General features: G+C 39.6%; 1 protein-coding gene across 1 annotated transcript in view; it reads right to left on the reverse strand.

Annotated features, from left to right (window-relative positions):
• Positions 1-19,091, reverse strand: part of TRPM5 (transient receptor potential cation channel subfamily M member 5) — a 41,268-nt gene extending 22,177 nt beyond the window's left edge. Inside the window, exons 1-11 of the mRNA XM_075094592.1 lie at positions 18,945-19,091; positions 17,808-17,988; positions 16,097-16,263; positions 12,554-12,734; positions 9,994-10,058; positions 7,963-8,154; positions 6,553-6,655; positions 5,587-5,705; positions 4,640-4,990; positions 1,839-1,970; positions 557-680 (exon numbers count right to left, since the gene is read on the reverse strand). Coding sequence (XP_074950693.1) covers positions 557-680; positions 1,839-1,970; positions 4,640-4,990; positions 5,587-5,705; positions 6,553-6,655; positions 7,963-8,154; positions 9,994-10,058; positions 12,554-12,734; positions 16,097-16,263; positions 17,808-17,988; positions 18,945-19,061 — 1,732 coding nt within the window. The 5' untranslated portion in view covers positions 19,062-19,091. The remainder of the gene's footprint in view (positions 1-556; positions 681-1,838; positions 1,971-4,639; positions 4,991-5,586; positions 5,706-6,552; positions 6,656-7,962; positions 8,155-9,993; positions 10,059-12,553; positions 12,735-16,096; positions 16,264-17,807; positions 17,989-18,944) is intronic.
• Between the last annotated feature and the right edge of the window lie 6 nt (positions 19,092-19,097).

Raw genomic sequence — 19,097 nt, forward strand, 5'->3', positions numbered from 1 at the left:
AGGGCTTCGCATTCTGGCATTGCAGATGCCTGAATGCTTATTGCTGGAGGGAGGGACAGCTTGTCTGCTGTGAAACCAGTCTGAGCCTCACTGCAGTTTTGCAGTGCAGCTAGCTCTCTTCTGGGTGAGGTAATCTCAAATTATTTTTAGCAGCAAAGACAAACTTTAAAACTTGTTGCTCTAGTGGCCCTTAGAGAGCAAGCTTGATATTGCAGGAAAACTAGGCTGCTGTGAGCCTGGAAGTACTTTGCTTATTCTGTCTCTCCCATCACTGTAACACACCTTGTGCTAAGGCCAGAGACTTAAAATACAAACATGCAGCAGGAGCAGCATCCCAGGGGCCAGTCTTGGAACACTGATTTTTCCAAAATGATTGGTTTTTAAGTCCTGTTTCTGTGGTATTTGAATGTTTGGGACTGCCTGTGCTGCAAGGCTGTTAAGTTATTCATGACAGTTGACTTTTCACAAGGGAAACAGCACTTTTTTCACTTGCTTGCCTTGCAGTAGAAGTTACTTCTTACATTTTTGATGCTGTTAAAAAGGTTCTGTTACTTACCAACAGCGAGCTGCTCATACTTGGCCTCTTTCATTATATACGCTACTTCAGTCTCTGTCTCCAGGCGGGACATCTCTTTAAGAATCTTGCAGGCTGCCAGAGCTGAAGCTACACCCTCCTGACCCTGTATAATTGAAAGGGGGGCTGCTGTTACTGTACACTGGAGGGCATTTCTGAACTGGGGGGACTTCACTAACGAACATGTCTAACCAAAAAAACAGAACAAAAAAAATCAAGCATGTCTCCCCTTTGAAGAATCTTCCCTTAAATATAGACTTGAAAGTCCAAATATTGATCAAAATGACAGTTCTGGTGATATTTGAGAAATGAAAACCACATATTGGTAGTTCTTGTGCCTTATAAGGCTGGACATTTCTAGGTTTGGTTGACTTTAGAGTAGCGTCGTTTGGGGTAGGAGTCAAAGACTGAAAGAAGAAGAATGCATTATGGAAATAGAGCAAAACAGTCTCACAGTGCCAAGATACCTCAAATGAGGCTATGCTGAGGAAAGGAGGAGCACAGCTGGCAGAGGCACAACAGTGGCACCCAGCAGAGAAATGTGCCTTCTGGTAATAGGGCTCCACAAACACAAGGCCCTGCAAGGTGCAGATGTGTCTGCATGCACACGGACACACACTCACTGGCTGAAGAGCTGTGCTGCAGTTTGTCCCTCCCCATGACTCCCCCCTGCCAGATGCAGCCATTTGGAAGCTCAGGGATGGGGCCTGATAGCTGTGTCTGGCTCTTGGTGGAGAGGGAAGCCATGGCATTGCACTGCAGATGCACGAGACAGGGCTTTGGTTGTGGAGATTGTAAAACAGAAGCCAATTATGCCAGCTTGAAGCTCAGCCTTTGAGAGCGTGATGCTGTTGTTCCCTACGCATACAGCACGTAAGCTAAAGACGCTCGATAGCACTGTCTTCTCTCTCGATTGTGCTAGAACCCAAACAATTGACTTATTATAGAAGGAACAAAACCTGAGACTGAGAGTGGTGAGTCATTGGTGGCAAGGGAGGGGAGGGCCAACTCTGCAGCTGAAGTTAATCAGCAGTTTCAGGCTGTGCTGATTTACACCTACTGCTGTTCTGCCCACCCTCTCTGTCAAGCTCTCTGGCCCCTGCTGGCATGAGCCACACAGAGATGAAAGGCCCTATAAATGCCACACCTTGCATTTTAGAAACAAACCTATCTGTCATCTGAGCTGCGAGGTTGAGCAAAAAACATCTCATATACTTGAAATACACCAGTGTGTCACCCGAAGCAGCTACAGCTCAAAGCTTACCATAGCCCAGAAATAGTTTGCCATCTTGTGCCGGTTTTGAAGTACTGCCCATACAAACAAATCCCTCCAAGGATTTTCGCTTTTCTGGTTCATATCCAAGGGCCCAGGTAGTTGCTTTGTATTCATTTTATCCTGAAATATGGTTTGTAGAAATTAAAACTTGCTTTGCAATCTCATTCCATGCAAATGACATGATCTAGGCTGCTCTTGGCCTTGCCAGATACTTCATATTCTTTTGATTTTTCTTTTTCTTCTTGGTAGGACTGAGAGGTAATTAGTTCATTCTGTACTGAATCAAAGGACCCTTGTGTCCCCAGTATAACTCAATATGTGTGAGAACCTTCTGGATGAAACCGTGACTCCATTGAAATCAATGGTAAAGCTCCCATTGACTTTATTCAGGCCAGGGTTTCACCGCTGGTGTGTAATATCATACAAGACAAACTTGTGATTAACTAATCTGAGCTTGCCCTCAGTTATACTGGATTCCGCTCAACTGCCACAGAGGACGTGGTTTCAGAAAAAGGGAACAAAAGGCATTTTATTTCAACAGAAATAAATCTCGCCAAGGCCCTGTACAGGACAAGAATAGAGTACGTCACTACCCTCTTTTTAGTCTTTCCTTTGATATACCTCTCCCTCATGCAGGGAGTATTTTAAGTAGAACACTGCTTATTCCTTTAGCATTTGATAAAAAAAAACTCTCCAGAGGAAGTATGGCAACGTAGGTCAAGCTCTGAGTTTTAAGTACATTTTAAAACTGTCTTTGTATCTATCGTGTTAATTAGAAGCAGCCAGAGTGGCTTTTTTTTCAGTAAAACAAGTTTTTGTGATGATATCTTTTTAAAATCACTTAAACTATGGGATTCTGTTCAAATTTATTATAATGGCTATTTTCAGGGGTGTTGGGGTATTGTTTTTTTCTTCAGTTTGTAGTGAGCTATTTAATCAAATTAATTACATTGAAAACCTTGCAGGAGACAATGATATCCCAAAAGTCTCATCAGTCTTTGTAACCACTAGTTCCTAACCTGAAATTAGATGCACAATTTAGCAGCAGTGACACTGGTATCCCAGTACAGTGATGCTCTTTCTGTTGCCAGTGATAATGGGATTGAGCCACTGGTGGCAGCTGTGGGAAGAAGCTACTAAAGGAAAAAAGCTTAGTAGGCACTGTGATCTGGTATATGAATTGGGCCTTATTTGCAGACCTTGACTTTAGCTCACTTACTGCAAATCCCACAAAGGGGGCAGTTTTTTATTTCTGTAAAATTTTTATGTCTGGAGTCTGCTTAATGACTTCAGAGGTATTACCCCAAATTGTATGTTCTCTGAACAAAGAAGTCCTGACTAGATTAAAACTTAGCTTTTCACACTACTAATTAGTTTAGGTAGGCTTTATCAAAGCAAAAGTGATTGAAGCTCTTGAGTGAGAAATTTTTTTAGTTTAACTTTAGTTTAAACAGTTTTAAGAACTTGGCAAATATCAAAAGGTTTAATTGTTTAGTATACCTAAAACTCTGGTCTTAATGAAATTTCTCTATACCTCTCTGCTTTGAAATAATGAGTGCAAACTTATTTCCAATGCTTTTGCAAGAACTTTGGTACTTACGAGTTTCAATGTTAAATACACTGTCAAAATGCAAAAGTGATGATGTATCTATTGCACAATTGTGGACAGTGCACTGTAGACATTCCACAGTGGTACCCGTCACAATTTATCCTTGTCATGTTTTGGCCAGGGCTCTTGCCAGGGCCACTTCACACAATCGTTCTTATTTCTTGCGGTGTGTTATGTCACTCAATAACAAGACTACAATGATCTAAAGGCAAATATCATGTACTAGGCATTATTGAATATCCAGTCTCCTCCTGCACAGTATAAATCTAGGAATAGTTTTACATACAAAGATTACCATTTTCAGACCTGGGATTGAAAATGGCTGTTGCTTGCTTGTCTTTCTCCTAGAAAATATTGTCTTTCAAGTATTTCTGCTTGAAGTTCTGTATGAGAAATGCAGACTGCTATTTTTATGTCTAATTACTCCTTAGTAAACGTAAATCTGTCTCTTCATATTCCCCATATATATTTAATTGAATCTGTTCTTACGCATGTGAGGCTAATAAGATCAACAAACTGTTGTCCATGTGCAAGGTTCTAGAATGAGGAATGGTCTGTGGAAGTTGTGCTAGAAGAGTGTGAGATACAGGGGCGTCTGCAGATCCTGAAACAGAGGCCGTAACTTAGCATTATCACACAGAATCACAGGTTGGAAGGGACCTCAGGGATCATCTAGTCCAACCTTTCTAGGAAAAGCACCGTCTAGACAAGATGGCCCAGCACCCTGTCCAGCCGAATCTTCGAAGTGTCCAATGTGGCCGAGTCAACCACTTCCCTGGGGAGATTATTCCAATGGTTGACTGTCCTCACCGTGAAAAATTTCCCTCTCCTGTCCGATGGGAATCTCCCCAAGAGCAACTTGTGTCCATTCCCCCTTGTCCTTGCCCATTAGTTAAAGGTACATTAAAACCTTGCATAAAACCCCACACGCAGAGGGGGAGAAAAAGGAATCATAACCTGTCTATCTTAGAAATTCCTTTCTTTTTCTTCTTAATTTTGAAATTAAAAAGATCAAACCATCTTAGGTGTAATAATGAGCTGAAAAAAGGAATGAGAAACTGAAGTAACTGTTTCTCTCATCTTCCCTTTCCTGCCCCACCCCCGAAGACTAGACCTAGTTAAAATTTTTCAACTTCTAAATTGGAGGGGAGCAGTACTGTGATGGAAAGTTGAAACTCACAGATTTCTTCTTGCCTCCATGACTAAGTTCTTGATAGAAACCTTTGCATGCGTCATGGAGAAAATCCTTGAGAACTCTAGAGACCTCATTGAGAGTGAAGAGTGGGCAGATCTCCTTCTGCTCATTATGCTGTTGACCAGTGAGCCCTGCCAAGGTCAGCTTGCTTTCTTCATGTTTCCTCAGAAGAAGTTCATAGAGGAGACATTTCTGAGAAATGGAACAGTAGAGTCTCTGCAGACGACTATATGTCAGGAATTCAGATATGTTAGCCCCATTGTCAATAAATAATTTTACGAATTCTGGTTTGTCGTTGACCAGAGCATCCATCATCACTTCCTCCAGGTCACAGGACTAGATTGATTGAAGGGAAAAAAGAAAGAAGTTTTTGGGGGTAATCATGGATGAATGAGGAGGGAGGTAAGATTTAACATGATGACATGCACATTTTGTCTTCTACCAGGTCAACAGTGGATACAATGAGAGAGAGAGGTAGAACTCTCTTCATTTCTCTGTGACAAAATGTCTATATAAGTATTAATCTTAAAACATCAACACAAATAGCATGCTCTAGGAGTTGTGGTGATGTTAGGTACCCACTGCACTGGGTACGTATACAGGAGTTGGAAACAGTGACATACTTCCTACCATCTTCTAACAGTAATATCTGCATGCTTTCTTTACTTTGTAAGCTCAGGTTTGTTTGCTTTAAAGGTCTGTACAGAAGCGGGGGAAGATTCTTGCCCCAAAGAGCTCAAGAAAGAGACCGTGACCACTGAATCATTCCTCTATCTTTAGCCACTATCATATAGGGCACCAGAAAGAGGAACAGCCTAAGGATGCATACTACCACTGCCCAGTCTCTTAGTAGAGAATGCAGGTAGTGTTAAAAACTGAAGTACACATTGGATTATACACCAATTGTCCTCTAAGGCAATAAAACCTGGTACCTTCCACTCCACGTCACCATTGAATATTTCACTTTTAGCTATGTCCACTCTATTCCAGGCCACTGCTAGCTTCAGTTCATCCAGATATTCCTGAGCCTCCTGACTGTGGCTTTTACAGGCTGGCAAAAATAGGAAATGCAAATAAACTCAGTACTTTACACTTTTAATGTTTAATTTAATATAGTATTGGTAATGCAATTAGCAATACAAGCTTTCCTTCAGCTATCACAGATCTGTGGGTTGCTTAACCAGGAACCCCTCGCAGCATTTTTTTTCCTAACTTAAGAAATACTAATATTAAAAAATATTGACTTTTGCTAGCTGAATTCTCTATTAAAACATTAAGTTTAAATGTCTGTAGGATTTTAAGAGGGACCCTGGCCTGCAGAAAGTGGGCTATTGTTTTTGCCTTGTTTCAACTAGCACATTAGGAATCCAATATCTTCCCCTCCCCCGCCCCCTGCTAAATTTAGGCTAACACAAGCAATTAACACAAACTAAAATGGTTGTCAGAGCAACTGATGTCTTCTTTCAAAGATGCAGTGAAGATTTCTTATAGGACAAAGGGATTCTTTCTGGAACTAAGGCAGTTCAGGTCTACTTGTGGTTTTTTGTTTTGTTTTGTTTTTTTTAATGGCTTGTAATTGGAATAATTGCTCCAGTATATTTCAGTTCTTCTATAACCTCTACTACTAAAAGAAGCAAGTAGTAAAATAAAAGAGGGATTAAAATAGTACTACACCATAGCATGAGATTAAAAAGCAAACACTAGTTTAAAGCAAAGTTAGAAGAGCTACGGTAACTGTCACGGTTAATTTGTCAATAAGCAAAGAGAACTCTGCATCAGAAACGAAATCTGATCCAACAGCCAACTGAACTTGCTCTGGAATAGAATGAAATACATTTATGGCACAGAAGAAGTCAAATAAGACAAGTATTACACTGGGCTATGTTTATTGTTCTTACCTTTTACTAAGGCTTTTAAAATGACTGTGTCTAGTTCTTCCGAACCATCTTGCTCAAAGTTGTGCAGAGTTAGAAGATGTTGGTGTGAAATAATGTTCTGAATCTATTGGTAGTTGAAATAAAAATAATGTTATGCATTGTCCAACTGCTGTGTATTAATGCCTAAGAGCCCAGTGGAGATCACCCATACAGTATTTCCCAAAAACTTACATTCAAATCGTAAAGCTGAGGTTTGGCAAGAAGACAAACATTATTAGTTTCCCATAAATAAATAAGTCCTAAGGCAAGGAGGGAGCTACTGACTTTTCTAAAATCACCTAGCAGGATAGCAGGAACAGAACTTGGATATCCTGAGAACCAGGGTAGTACTTTAATTAAAAGATCCCTCCTTAACTCACATTCTTATCTGACTCATAGTCATGCTGCGGCCAGTGTACCACTAGTTTTACCTTTTCATGCTTTGACATTTAAGCTTTGCTCTCAGCGTTGTTCATTTAAAAGCATAGTCTCTAAATCTTCTTTGAGTAAAAGTAATCAAATATTGATATATACAGTACTCTTCTCTTTCCTTCTGCTTTTCTGTTTATTGAGTTTTCTTTCTCACAGTGCAGCTGCACCAAGACTGAGCATCTGGCAATATTGCTTCTAGATGCCCTTCCATCCCCTTGTGTTAGTGACCTCACAAAGTTCTCCCTAATGGAATTAATGTGTGGAACTTTTAAAGCTAAGGATTACAGCAGGGACTGCGAAGAATAAGTAGCGGGTCAGGTCGAGTGGACTTGATTTATCTCAGAGGCACGCAGTGCTTTTCAATCTTCACATAAAGACAACCTCAAAGTGTTTTTTTTGTTTCTTAAATACTTACGCATAGTGGATTAAGTCCAGCAAGTGTGCCTCAAGACAGAGAGTAAGGAAAATCTGTGAATCTGTTTTGTCTTTCTTTTTTTTTTAAGAACACACATAAATGACAATAGATAGGATCATTTCTAAACACCCTTCATTCTTTTTAATTTATTCATGCTTATCCACAATTAGGTTGCAATTTAACAGCTGTAGATCATGAATTAGGTCTCTTCTGTTACAGCTGCACAAGCTCCACAGCTGTGGAATATAAATAATGCTTCATGTACTCTAGAAGGACTGTGGGGTTCCTGGGTGCTGGTTGTTACTTGAGGAAGTACAAAGCCCTAAGTGTTCAGCTTAATTGCTAGGACAAAGTAGGTTGTGTGATCAACCGACATTGGTTTTCATGTTAGAGAGCTATTCTGTGACACCAGTGCCAGAGCACTGGGGTACCCAAAACTTCTGGGCAGCTTCTTGTCAAACCTGTACTGAATGGACTATCAAAGCTAGAAATGGCAGGAGAGAACTTGTGAATGTGATGCATGTAATTATCAAACGTGAGCTCACTGTTGCTGTCCATTGGAGAATGTCCTTCCACAAGAAGCTTTCTGCAGGGAATTTCTCCTTAAATTGCCTTTCAACAGCCTCTGGTGTGATGAGCTGTGGGTCATTCATGAATGTAGCTAAGATGTCAGCTGTACCTCCAGACCCTGGTAAGATAAGCCATGGAGCAGAATTTTCCAAACTGCTGCAAATTCTCTGTAGTTTAAAAAGTACATTTTTAGAATTCACTTATTGGACGAAAGTGTTATTCAAAAGAAGGATTTCTTGCAGGCTAAGAATAAATGTGTACCTAAACCAGATTCACTATGGAGTAAGTCTGGACTCCTCTCAACTATTAGGATTTTTCTGATTCTGTAGCAGGTTGTCCATGTGTAGGCCCCTGACTATAGTTTTTTTCACGACACGTCTGCTCAGTAACTAAGCAACCTGATTTGGACAAAAAATGCACAAAACTTCTTTGTCCCTGACTTCCCCTCTCAACCCTACGGTTTGTGTTTCAGCATAGTCAAGTGCAAGAGGGGCACTATACAGAAGTTCTCAGCAGGCTTTTCTGGCTGCTAAACCTGGCGATATGTTCTGAAAATCAGGAGTTTGCCTGTGGGAGTACAACGTTGGGCCAAAGGAAAAAAAAACCACTGAAGCATAGCAACTACAAGAGTTAAATGCTGATAATTCTACTAGTTGTGCAATTAGAATGAGTCAGGCAGGTGGTTGAGAGAGGAAAGCAGAGGCTATGGCATCATAACTGCAACAATTACTATTTGCTGCCTCTCTATTTTGTACTCTGGAGTTATGCAAGAAGCTAACAAGATTCTAAAAATCTAACCATTTGCTTGTTGTGTAGGGTTTTTTTTTTTAATTAAGGGTTGGGTTTTTTTTAACAACTGTTGTAGTCCTTGGTTTGTGTTATCCAGTTTGTACTTAAGAAATTGATATTCTAAAAAAGTCCATTCCCAGCACATGTAAATTTAGGGCAGATCCAGCCAGTCACCTTTGATTTCCAAGTCACTTTGTTCTCTAAAACTTTGAAAAGAGGGTTGATAGGCTGTGATATGTGATTTTTCAACACCCAAGATATAGAAAATGCTATATTTAGCTTCTAGAAGAAAAACTTAAGAGGTGACATAATCTTAGTTTAAACAGCGAGATTTCTAATACCAGTGTGTGCCTTAGTCCAGCTGACAAAAATATGACAAAATACAGGGACTGGAGATTGAAACTAGAAAACGTCACCAGAAATGAGTCATTATTCTGGAAGAGGTTGCCAGGTGTGGCAGAGTCTCATAACTTGGAAACTTTAAATTATGGTTAAATGTCTCTCTAAAGGTACTGTGGAGTATTCCTTTTCATCTGAGAGTGTTATAAAAAATGCCACGTGCACATACAGGCTGCTACAAAGTAGCAAAATAAAATACCAGTAGAAGTAAAATAGAAATCAAAGAGTATCTCCTAATTAACAGGTTCTTTAAGTAGTAGAACTATTCAGGAAAAAATCAAAACCGAGCCTTTGCTGAAGAAGATATGTGACTGTTAGCAGACAGCTCTCCAGTCTTCTATCCTACAATGTATTTTTGCTCAGTGAAACTTGGACACTATAGTTTTAAATGGCATATCTAGCAAATCTGGTCTTGTACTGCCTCTGAGCTCTGTGACAGAGGCAGTTGTCTCATGGTTGCTGGACAGCACTGAATGATTAATCTTTTTTGGTATGTGATCTTGAGCATAGTATTTCTGTTTCACTGGATTTGGAGCTGGCTTCTGTGGGTTTGTTTTGGTTTTGGATTCCTCCTTCCCACGTACGAGCTGGCAATGGAAACTTTAATGATCAGCTGCTGCCTATTCAAAAGGAAATAATTCTCCCAAACAAATATTGGCAAATTTAGTATTAACAGAATTCAGTTCTAAATGGTGTATAGATATTAATTTTGACTTTATGTAAAGTGCCAGTGCAAGTGTGTGTCATCCAGCCAAATTTTCCATTAATTACTTAGCATCAGTTAATTAATTTTTCTGAAGTTGCAAACAGTTTCTTACCTCAAGTGTGCCTGGTCCTCCATTTACCAGTAAGCAAAGCACAGGGATCTCAATGCTACCCGTTCCTGTGAAATAAATGGTTTAATTTTAAAAAACTTAACAGCTTTCACAAAACCACTGTGTTTTTACTGACCCCTTGAGAACACTTCTGTTATGTGCTGTTTTAGCACCTACCAGAACATGAGCCTGCAGAAGGCAGGCAATTGCAGAAGCAAGTGGCAGAGGAAGAGAATAACATTGTGACCTAACAGATAGGGTCCTAGTCTAAGATTCAGGATGAAGGCACCTTTGCCTCATATGTCCTGCATGATGCCTGGCAAGCAGCCCAGTCTGTTCTCACCTCAATACACCTCGGCTGCAAAATATGGATATTGGCACTTTTGTATGTCATAGCACTGTTGACTTTTTAAGTTATTTATTTACTGCAGGGTGATCAGATAGTGGAGTAATGGAGCTGCATTAGAGTGCAAGACAAGATTGTCAGGTTTTCAGAGAGGCAGCTGCCATTGTTTATATTAAGATAGAGTTAGAAGTGAAAAGCTGTCAGTTTGTCCCAAGTGTTACACCTGTGCCTAACATGTGCAGGAAGGTGTAGTGGAATTCAGAAGAAAAGCCTGATAAAAGGAGGATTTAAGAATATGAAGAGGCTGACTTTGTAGACCAGCTAGGGTAAGATGAGTCAGATATGAGTTGATAAGAACCATCTACTCTTTATTACTCTGCATAAATAAGCTTAAAATGTCATTCAGCACAGTCTAATGTGGTGATTATTAATAACAATCATATACATTCAAAAGAAATGCTCATGAAATATTTAACACGTCATGGCAGCAGGCAAAGAAATGCTGTAGGCATCCCTGTCCCTTGTCCCTAGCCATCCTCCCACAGGGCCCACTTATTTCTAGACGGTTTATACTGCAAATGCTGAACTCTGTAATCCAAAGGTGACTATAGATTGGCCTAAAAGAGCTCAGTCAAAACAGTAGCATCATGAGATAAATCCCTCTTTCAGCTGGAAGATAAAAGGCATTTGGTTGAAACAATTTTTTGATGTTTCCCTTTGTAGGTCTCCCAGAGCGTCGTACAGATCGCTACTTAGTACGGATTGGATCTGTTGTGGGATGACTACAGAGATAAGGTAGAACTGAGCTCTAGCCAGGACATGACTGGGAAGTAACTTCATTGGTTTAGTGAATGGCATAACTAATGGCATTGCCATAATGGTATAGCAATGGCTGTACCTCCATAAGGTGATGCTCTAGTTTGAAGAGTGACCTCTGTGACTACAGGTGACTCAAGATATGTTTGTGGCTTCAGATATCCTTTATTTACAATAGATTTAGATAAAACTTAGTTGAAGGAGAGGCGGGGAGATTCTGACTTTATGCTGGGGAGGTGGTGTGTCCTTAGTTGCAAAGAATATTCAGCATATAGAAAATATCCTGCGAGTGACTTCTAGGCACTTTTTAAAATAGGGAAGTTCTGCATGACCTTATTAAAGTGTTTTTCACTTTAATAAAGTCACATAGCTTTGCTCAGCTTGAATATAAATGAGCTTAAATGAACAACATTGGTTTTGTTTATAGAAGATATCACTGAATTCAGTATGTTCCAGTGAAATATTTGTCAAATGAGTCAACATTTTTTGACAGAAAATTGTTCCACTGACATTTTTCAATCAGATTTGGTTTGCAAGCAGAAAGAGGCTGCTTTCTAATTCTCAGCACTGCAACCTCAGCCTACCATTACAGTCCACCTGTGGTTTTTCCTATCTGAGTCACCAAATAAACATTCTTCAGGTGCGTTCATGCTCTCAGGTACATCTCTGCAACCATACTATGGGCTATGTAATTGAATATTCTATTGATGCATACAAGTGCAAATTAGTGAGCTGTCCCTTCTGTTTCAGCTGTGCTAGTGCTGCAGGTATTACAGAAACAAAGGAAAGGTAAAAGTAATTGTATTAGCACTACAACTGAACTGTTTCCACAAATAGTAGTAGAAGGCCTGCCCAATACTCAGTTCTCATTATAAACAAAGGTCACATAGATTTAGATGGCCATTAGACGCTACGTTGTTAACCCAGGATAAGATTTTATCCTGAAATAAATATGGCTTAAAATATTTCAGAGGGCTTTGGAGCAAGTCTTTTCTTCCAGTGTGGGAAAAATTCAAGACCCTGTGTGTGAGTGGGGATAAAAGTATACAACAATGAACATCCATCTCTTAGAGCCACTGATTAAGGCACTTAAAGCTGGATTTATTTTCCATTTGCTGTGTTTTAAGGCAAATTGAGCTATGCTTTGAAGATCAGCTTTGAGCTATGTTTAAGGAGATGCAATAAAAGTCAGGAATTTTGGTTCAAAGAGTAGCTTTCTCAACTTCAGAAGTTACCTTAGTCCTGTCTCTTACATAATGACAAATGTGTTTACTTGATCTTGCCTATGGAGATGATTGTCCAATTTGAGAACTGGACCTGCCTTTGATGAGGCATGGGGCCCACAGTTATCACTGTAATATTAGTATCATTCAAGCTCGCATGCTTATATAGTCTACTTACCACCATATCCAGTACGCTGTTCTGAAATATGCTTTTCTAAGGTGAGGCGTAGCTTAGTGGTTCCATCTGGCTCATCTGGTGTTATGTGATCCACCAAAATAAAATGGGAATGGTTGGGGTCCAGGGAATACAGTGGGCCTTGGATATTATCATCTGATTGGTAGTGTACAAGACTCTCATTCTAGAAAGAGGAGGAGAGATGTTAGTGTTCTCTACAAAACACAGTCCATGTTTTTATGTGCTTCATCTCCATTTTTGTGTTGTCTGCGCCATGACGTAGCACACCACCTTTGAGACACTTGAATAGACTCTTTGAAAAGGGTAGAGAAGGAGAATGTGCTCCTTCTGAAGGTGGCAGATTTGACAGGACTGAAAGCTGAAGTCCCTGAAGTTTCTCTCTTGGGCTCTGCAAAATAGTGACATTAGTCATCATCTCTGGAACGTAGGCATTCAGAGGTTTTGGAAATGTTTGTTGGACAAATGAAAAGGGGCCGAGACCCAATAATTGCAGTCGGAGCTGTCATGTCTCAGAGGGCTGATGTCTCAGCTGGGCAAACCTATTCATTTCAGTAGCGTTTTGTCCATGTTTAGCCTAGTAGATAAGTTAGCCTGCTATATGTCCATATCAATTTAAATGCAGCTTTATTTAATTGACAGCGTTATATGAGGTCTAATGGTTATTCTTAGTTTGGAAATTACATTCTAAAAGAGTGAGTGACAGGCAGACTTTAGAAAGTGCAATCTTATTATCTTTTATTTTGGGTGAGGGCTGTTATATCTTGAAATTATTTATCAATGATTTTTTTTTTGCATAAAATCACTCTCTGGGTAAAATAGAACCCGTTTTAGTCTTTTGTTCTAAGGATTGTCCTACATATGGTCTTCCATACACACACTTTTTCAAGTTCCCCTTACTTCCTTAATAAATCTTTCCTTCCCACTGTTGCCCATCCACTTTGACATATCATTCCTAGCTGCAAGCCAGGCTATAAATGCCTGTTTATTCTTCTTTTTCATCTTCATAATCGCTGTCCTGTTGCAAGTAAGCCAGATTAAAGCAATTGTTTAAAATCTGCATTTCCTTCTATCATGCCTCTTTTCCAACTCCTGCAATCTTTGAATTGATGAACAAAACTCAGACTGTCACCTTGGCTATTGTGTCTGTGTATTGCATCTTTCTCCCACTAATTTGTTGACACAGACAAGTGTTAAAGCCTGTCTAGACATAGCAGTGTAACTATGCAAGTAAACTAGTTGTCATTAAGGTATAGCAGAGAGGTTTATGTTCTGGTTTTTAAGAGCCAGATCTTATTTAGAGCCTTTCTTCATCTCATTTTTTGGCAGTGCTAGAACAACAGGTGCCCCGTTGAATCCTGGGGGAAGTCCAACCCAGGAGTTATCTGGGTTCTTCTCCTCAGCCAAGGCCAAGGGTGATGTTGGAGAGGCAGTGAACATATCACCAGGAGCTCATAGCAGCACTACTAATGCATAGAAACATTAAGTAACCCAGAGGACAAGCTCCTTCACACTGCAGGTAGAAGAGTTGAACACGCTGCATAGCATGCCTCTAAGTGGCTTTCTGAAATGAAGCTGCATACAGCCAAACTAGAGAAGAGAAATCTCCTTCAAAGCAAGGTGAAGAAGGCTATCATCAGGTGTGTTCCAATGGCTTCTTTCCCTGTCAGCAGCTCTGCGAAGAGTAGGAACATCAGAGGCTGTTCCAGGAAAAAAAAAGTGGTAAATGTGCATGTCCTCTACAAACAGCAAGTGCAAGTGCCACAGATTTATTTTCCCTCTTTCTCTGTGTCTCTCATTTGTTGGGGAAAACTTCCTGACAATTAATTTACCTTCAGATTTTGTTTTGACAGAGGGCGTGCCTATATTCTGCTGCCATGCAACATCAAGCCTACTTGCCAAAGATCTGGCCTTTGATTAGGAGCTGGAGGCATGACAATCAATTGAAAAAGGCCCTTGGGGATTTTCCTATTTATTCTCTGAAAATGTGGAAGTGATCTTTCAATGATGTTTAAAGCATACCATTAACGCAGAAGAAAGGGGAGGGATCTGCTGATTTCAGGGCTTGTTTTTCTCCTTGCTAGTGTGGATTGTTAGTTCTATTTTATACAACAAGCTGCTTGTGTTAGTGCCAAGTATAAAGAGAACTAGGTTTAGATCAACATCCCTGTCTGTAGTTCCTTTGTCTTAAAGTTACTGACTAAAATCCAGAATGTCTTTGGGTGGAAGGAGTGCCAGAAGTCATAAGGTCAGGAACACTATACACTTGAAATATTCCTTGAGAAGGAATTCAGGCTTTAGTTAACAGGGGAAAATCTAATGCAATAAAAAGACCAGTGCACTTGTTTTCTAGCCGCTGGTTGGGAAAGATCCAGATGCATTTTGATCACTTAGCCTGGGAAGGAGGTGATCTAGTTAGTCTGCATTTGCCAAAGCAACCCTCCTGAGCAAAATTCACAAACGCAATTAACCGAATTCTTTCCTCTGAGGTCCTTTTGGACCAGTTAAGCCACACAAATAGGCTGAAGTCTTCCAGCTAAAGAATCCCACCCAGTAGAGCACACAGGTAGCTGTCCTCAGCAAAAAGGATAGAAAAAGGGGAAGCCCAATGACAACACATTGCTGATATGGTCTGGCAGTCTCCCAGCTGCTAGCTGGTACTTGCTAGCCTATCTGAGAGAAGAACTAGGTGCAAGTTCAGAGGTCTGTGTTTGTCATTGTTTCTTAGATTCTGCAGGGAAGTAATATAGCACTGAGGAACTGTCATTCATTGTCATTACACACCTACTGTATTGATATAATATTCTACTTAGGGCAAACTGTATCTCCAGTGACAATAAGGTCACGCCATAACTTTTTTTTCCACCTCCAGGTCAATTCAGCATCATCTTGTCTTGATATTTTCAACAACTGTTTTGTTGGGTGAGGGTTTTTTTGGTTGGTTCCCCCCCACCCCAACTTTGATTGCTTTGACCTGAATTGTGAATTCCCTAGAACTCCCAATAACTAGACAAAATTCTGCATGGCTAGCATTTTTCGCCAGGTGTGTTGAGCAAGTTTTTGCATATTGGACACCAATTCAAGGGCTACTTACGAAAACTTGGTCTTGAAATATTTATGTCTTGTGTTCTATACTAGAAAAGGTACTTTTTACAGTATTTATGAAATAGCTTGGAGTAAGTGCTTCTGCAGTAAGTGGACAAGAGAAAAAATATGAAAGGTACCTTATGATGCATGATTTTTCCTGGTGTTCATCCTGACTCTGGCTGCTGAGCTAATGTCTAATGCTGTCACCTGCTGGATATTTGCAGAATTGCTGCCAAGTATACTGAGTGCACAGGGCACAGAACCATTAGGGTCTAAAAATTTTTCCTGCTCTTTATTTCGGTTTACCCCCAAAACACACCTGAAACCCCACTTTTGTTTTTAAGTTAGATCAACGTTGTTCTGCCTACTAATTCCAGTTTTGTAAAGGTGCAGCTTACTTCTGAACAATCCTGTCTTACGAGTAGAATAAGCAAAAAATACCTTTGTGTTGTCCAGAATTTCTCTGTGCTGAATTTTTCTGAGTGAAGTTATTCCTATGGCAATCACTCTTACTTTGGATGAAGTACTAGCCAGTGCACGATCTTGGACTGCTTGCACTAGGTATCTTGTTATTCCTACACGTAATGCACTGGTAAGAATCCAGGCACCTGAAATTATTTTTTAAAAATAGTTAGATAATTTCTTTATAATTGAACATGTTTTTGTGTAAAGTAACTTTGCTTGCAGTACTAGATTTAAGCTTTTTTTTTTTAGATAGATAAACTGTAGACAGGTCTTGATGGACTGTAAATTTTAGAATTAAAATACATACAAAGTACGTGAGACTTCAATAAGGAAGACAGGAATAAATTATATGCCCAAGCAAACGTGCTTCAAATATCATGTGATGCAAGGTTGCCATCTTTACTCTGATGTCAACACACCCATCAAGAATGCTGTGTCCAATCTAGAGTCACTTACTGTCTAAATATGAGCAGGAACATCACTGAACCAAGCAGGTCTGATTGTGGCACAAGGAAGAGCAAAAGGATGGGGTGGAGGAAGTTGTTGGCTTGAACTGAGGACTAAACTGTCCCATGCAATCCCCCCGTAGCAGAAGAGATTGGGCATAACCTGCCTAATCTGGTGTTCTTTCTCATGTTCTTGTGTATGTTGGAGAGTAAATTCTTAGGAGAGTAGGATTTACAGCACTATTGTTACGGTGACAAAGAATTTGGCGAACCCTAGGTAAACAGCTAACCAACCTTTTTCAAAAACGTAACATAAAGGAACTGGAGATCTTGATGCCATCCAATTTTAAGTATAGAAGGCAGCTGGAGGTAGAGAATGTCTGTGTGGGACAAAAGTATCAAAAAGAGCTTTGATACTGGGCTGTTCAATTACAAAAAGCAAAACTGTTACAATCTTGTCTGAACCAGCGAGGCTAACCAAAAGCTTGCTGTGAAATGCTTATGGATATTTTCCCTTCATTTTGCAGGTATTTTCATAAAGCCACAGTGAAAAAAATATCATCTTAAATGAAAGCCACTTCCATGCAATTTCCCAGACATTAATTTGTTTGGTTTTGTTTTTAATGCTTGTCATTCATGTGAACAGCCAGGGAGGAAGTGAGCTGACATATTTTGTGATATACATTACCAAGGTCTTTGTTTAAACTTGAGTTTAATTGTAGGCTGTTTTACTAACAAATTCTATGCAGCTCTTAGATTTGAAGAAAACAATCTTCAAAAAATAAAAACTATTGTAACATGATTTTGACTGGTAGCTAAAAAGTGAGAATGGAGAAAACAAGAATTCTTATTTTTGACATAAATTCACTCTTGTTGAAGTCAAATTGCTATGCTTTCTTAGGAATTATTTTGCTATGGCACCAAAGAGGAACAACGTGTTTAGTCCCATCTCATGCTATCTTTCTAGTGACATCTCTGAGGGAATAACATCAGGTAATTTTACACTTCAGGATTGGTTGCCTAGAGTAAATTGGTTACTTCAAACTTATTTTTGCTATTTCTAATATAACTTTGATTTTTCAAAGCTATTTAAATATAGGTTGTAGGTTGCATTCAGCAAAGCCTTGAACTTCCAAAAATAATCATGTGAACAGGCACATTGAGATTAAAGGATCACTGCATGCTAGGTGTCAGAATCCAGTAGGAATATAAATTTCTTCTTTAAAACCTAAAGCACTAACCTGTGCTTTGAGCTGCCTTTATAAGTCCTTTTTTTAAGGTGTCCCGTAGCCAAGGCTTCATCTGGAAATTTTCCTCTTCCCCTTCTAAGGAGACAACCAAATTGGGAGCAGGTAGCTTCCATTTGTTGCGCATAACTTCAAATATAGTTCCAGGATGAATGGTACTCAGGACCTTAATAAACTTCAACAAACAACAAAAAAACACTGAATAACAATGGGACGGTAGGATACAGTAGAGATATTATTGATGGTGAATACAGAGGGAAATTTATCATCAACTAGGTTATTTAAGAAAAATTTATTTGAGCAAGACCTGACACAACTAAAAACTAGGATGAATTTACCAGACTTCTGTATAATTGCCATCTCACTAGTTGGGTCAGTTCCTTGGCTTAATTCTGTGTTGTAGACTGACATATTGCTCTCTCCTTTAATGCTGCTATTCCTCTTGAACTGCCATCAGTTCCATGGCAGTCTAGCAAAGCCAACAAATTTCTTAGGCGTTTCTTGTTTCTGCACTAGCTGAAATATTTGCCTGATTTCAGGTCTGTTTTTCAAGGATATGTTACATGAATCCATTCCTTCTTCCTGTTCTGTATATATTTTGGCTTTGTGCTTAAGACTTTAGGGTGAAACAAAATCTTATGATTTCTGATCCTAGGAATTCCTTCTCCTCTAGAACTAATGTATGACTAATGAGGAGGTGGGTCTGTCCATATACATCCATCTCTGCGTATTAGCAGAACAGAGAGAGAGAACTTCAAGGCGAGTCTTGAAACGGCTCAAAAGTATGCTTAAAATGTTGACATTCATAGTGATTACTTTTTGGCAGAAAGAGGTTAGAATGGGGAAATGATGCAAAATGGGGGAAGCTAGGCACATGATTTTTTTTTTTAAGGAAAAATAGATCAACTACTTGTAGCCTGTCAGTGCAAGCCAAGTGATTGATTTCTGTATATTAATAGGCCTTATTTTAAATCACATTCATGTTCAGGAAGGTATGGTCCCTACTTTAATGAAAATGTGGTGTCTCACACCGTGGCACACTGACTCTCACAGTCTCTACATTTAATGTTAAGAAGTAACAGCTGAACAACAGCAATAGTGTTCAAGGGTTAAAACTCCTCAGTGCTGTACCTTTCCACGTTTCTTCCCAGAAGCTGTGAAGTCTATTTCTCCTATGCAGTATGGTAGTTCTCTTATGAAAGCTTCTTCTCTGTCGCTGCTGCAGAGCTTGGTATCCATTTCCTCCATTGAATTTTCAAGGTGATCGCCAGTGGACAGAAGACT

The sequence above is a fragment of the Phalacrocorax aristotelis genome, chromosome 5 (genome assembly GCF_949628215.1).
Source record: "Phalacrocorax aristotelis chromosome 5, bGulAri2.1, whole genome shotgun sequence".
NCBI classification, from domain to species: domain Eukaryota; kingdom Metazoa; phylum Chordata; class Aves; order Suliformes; family Phalacrocoracidae; genus Phalacrocorax; species Phalacrocorax aristotelis.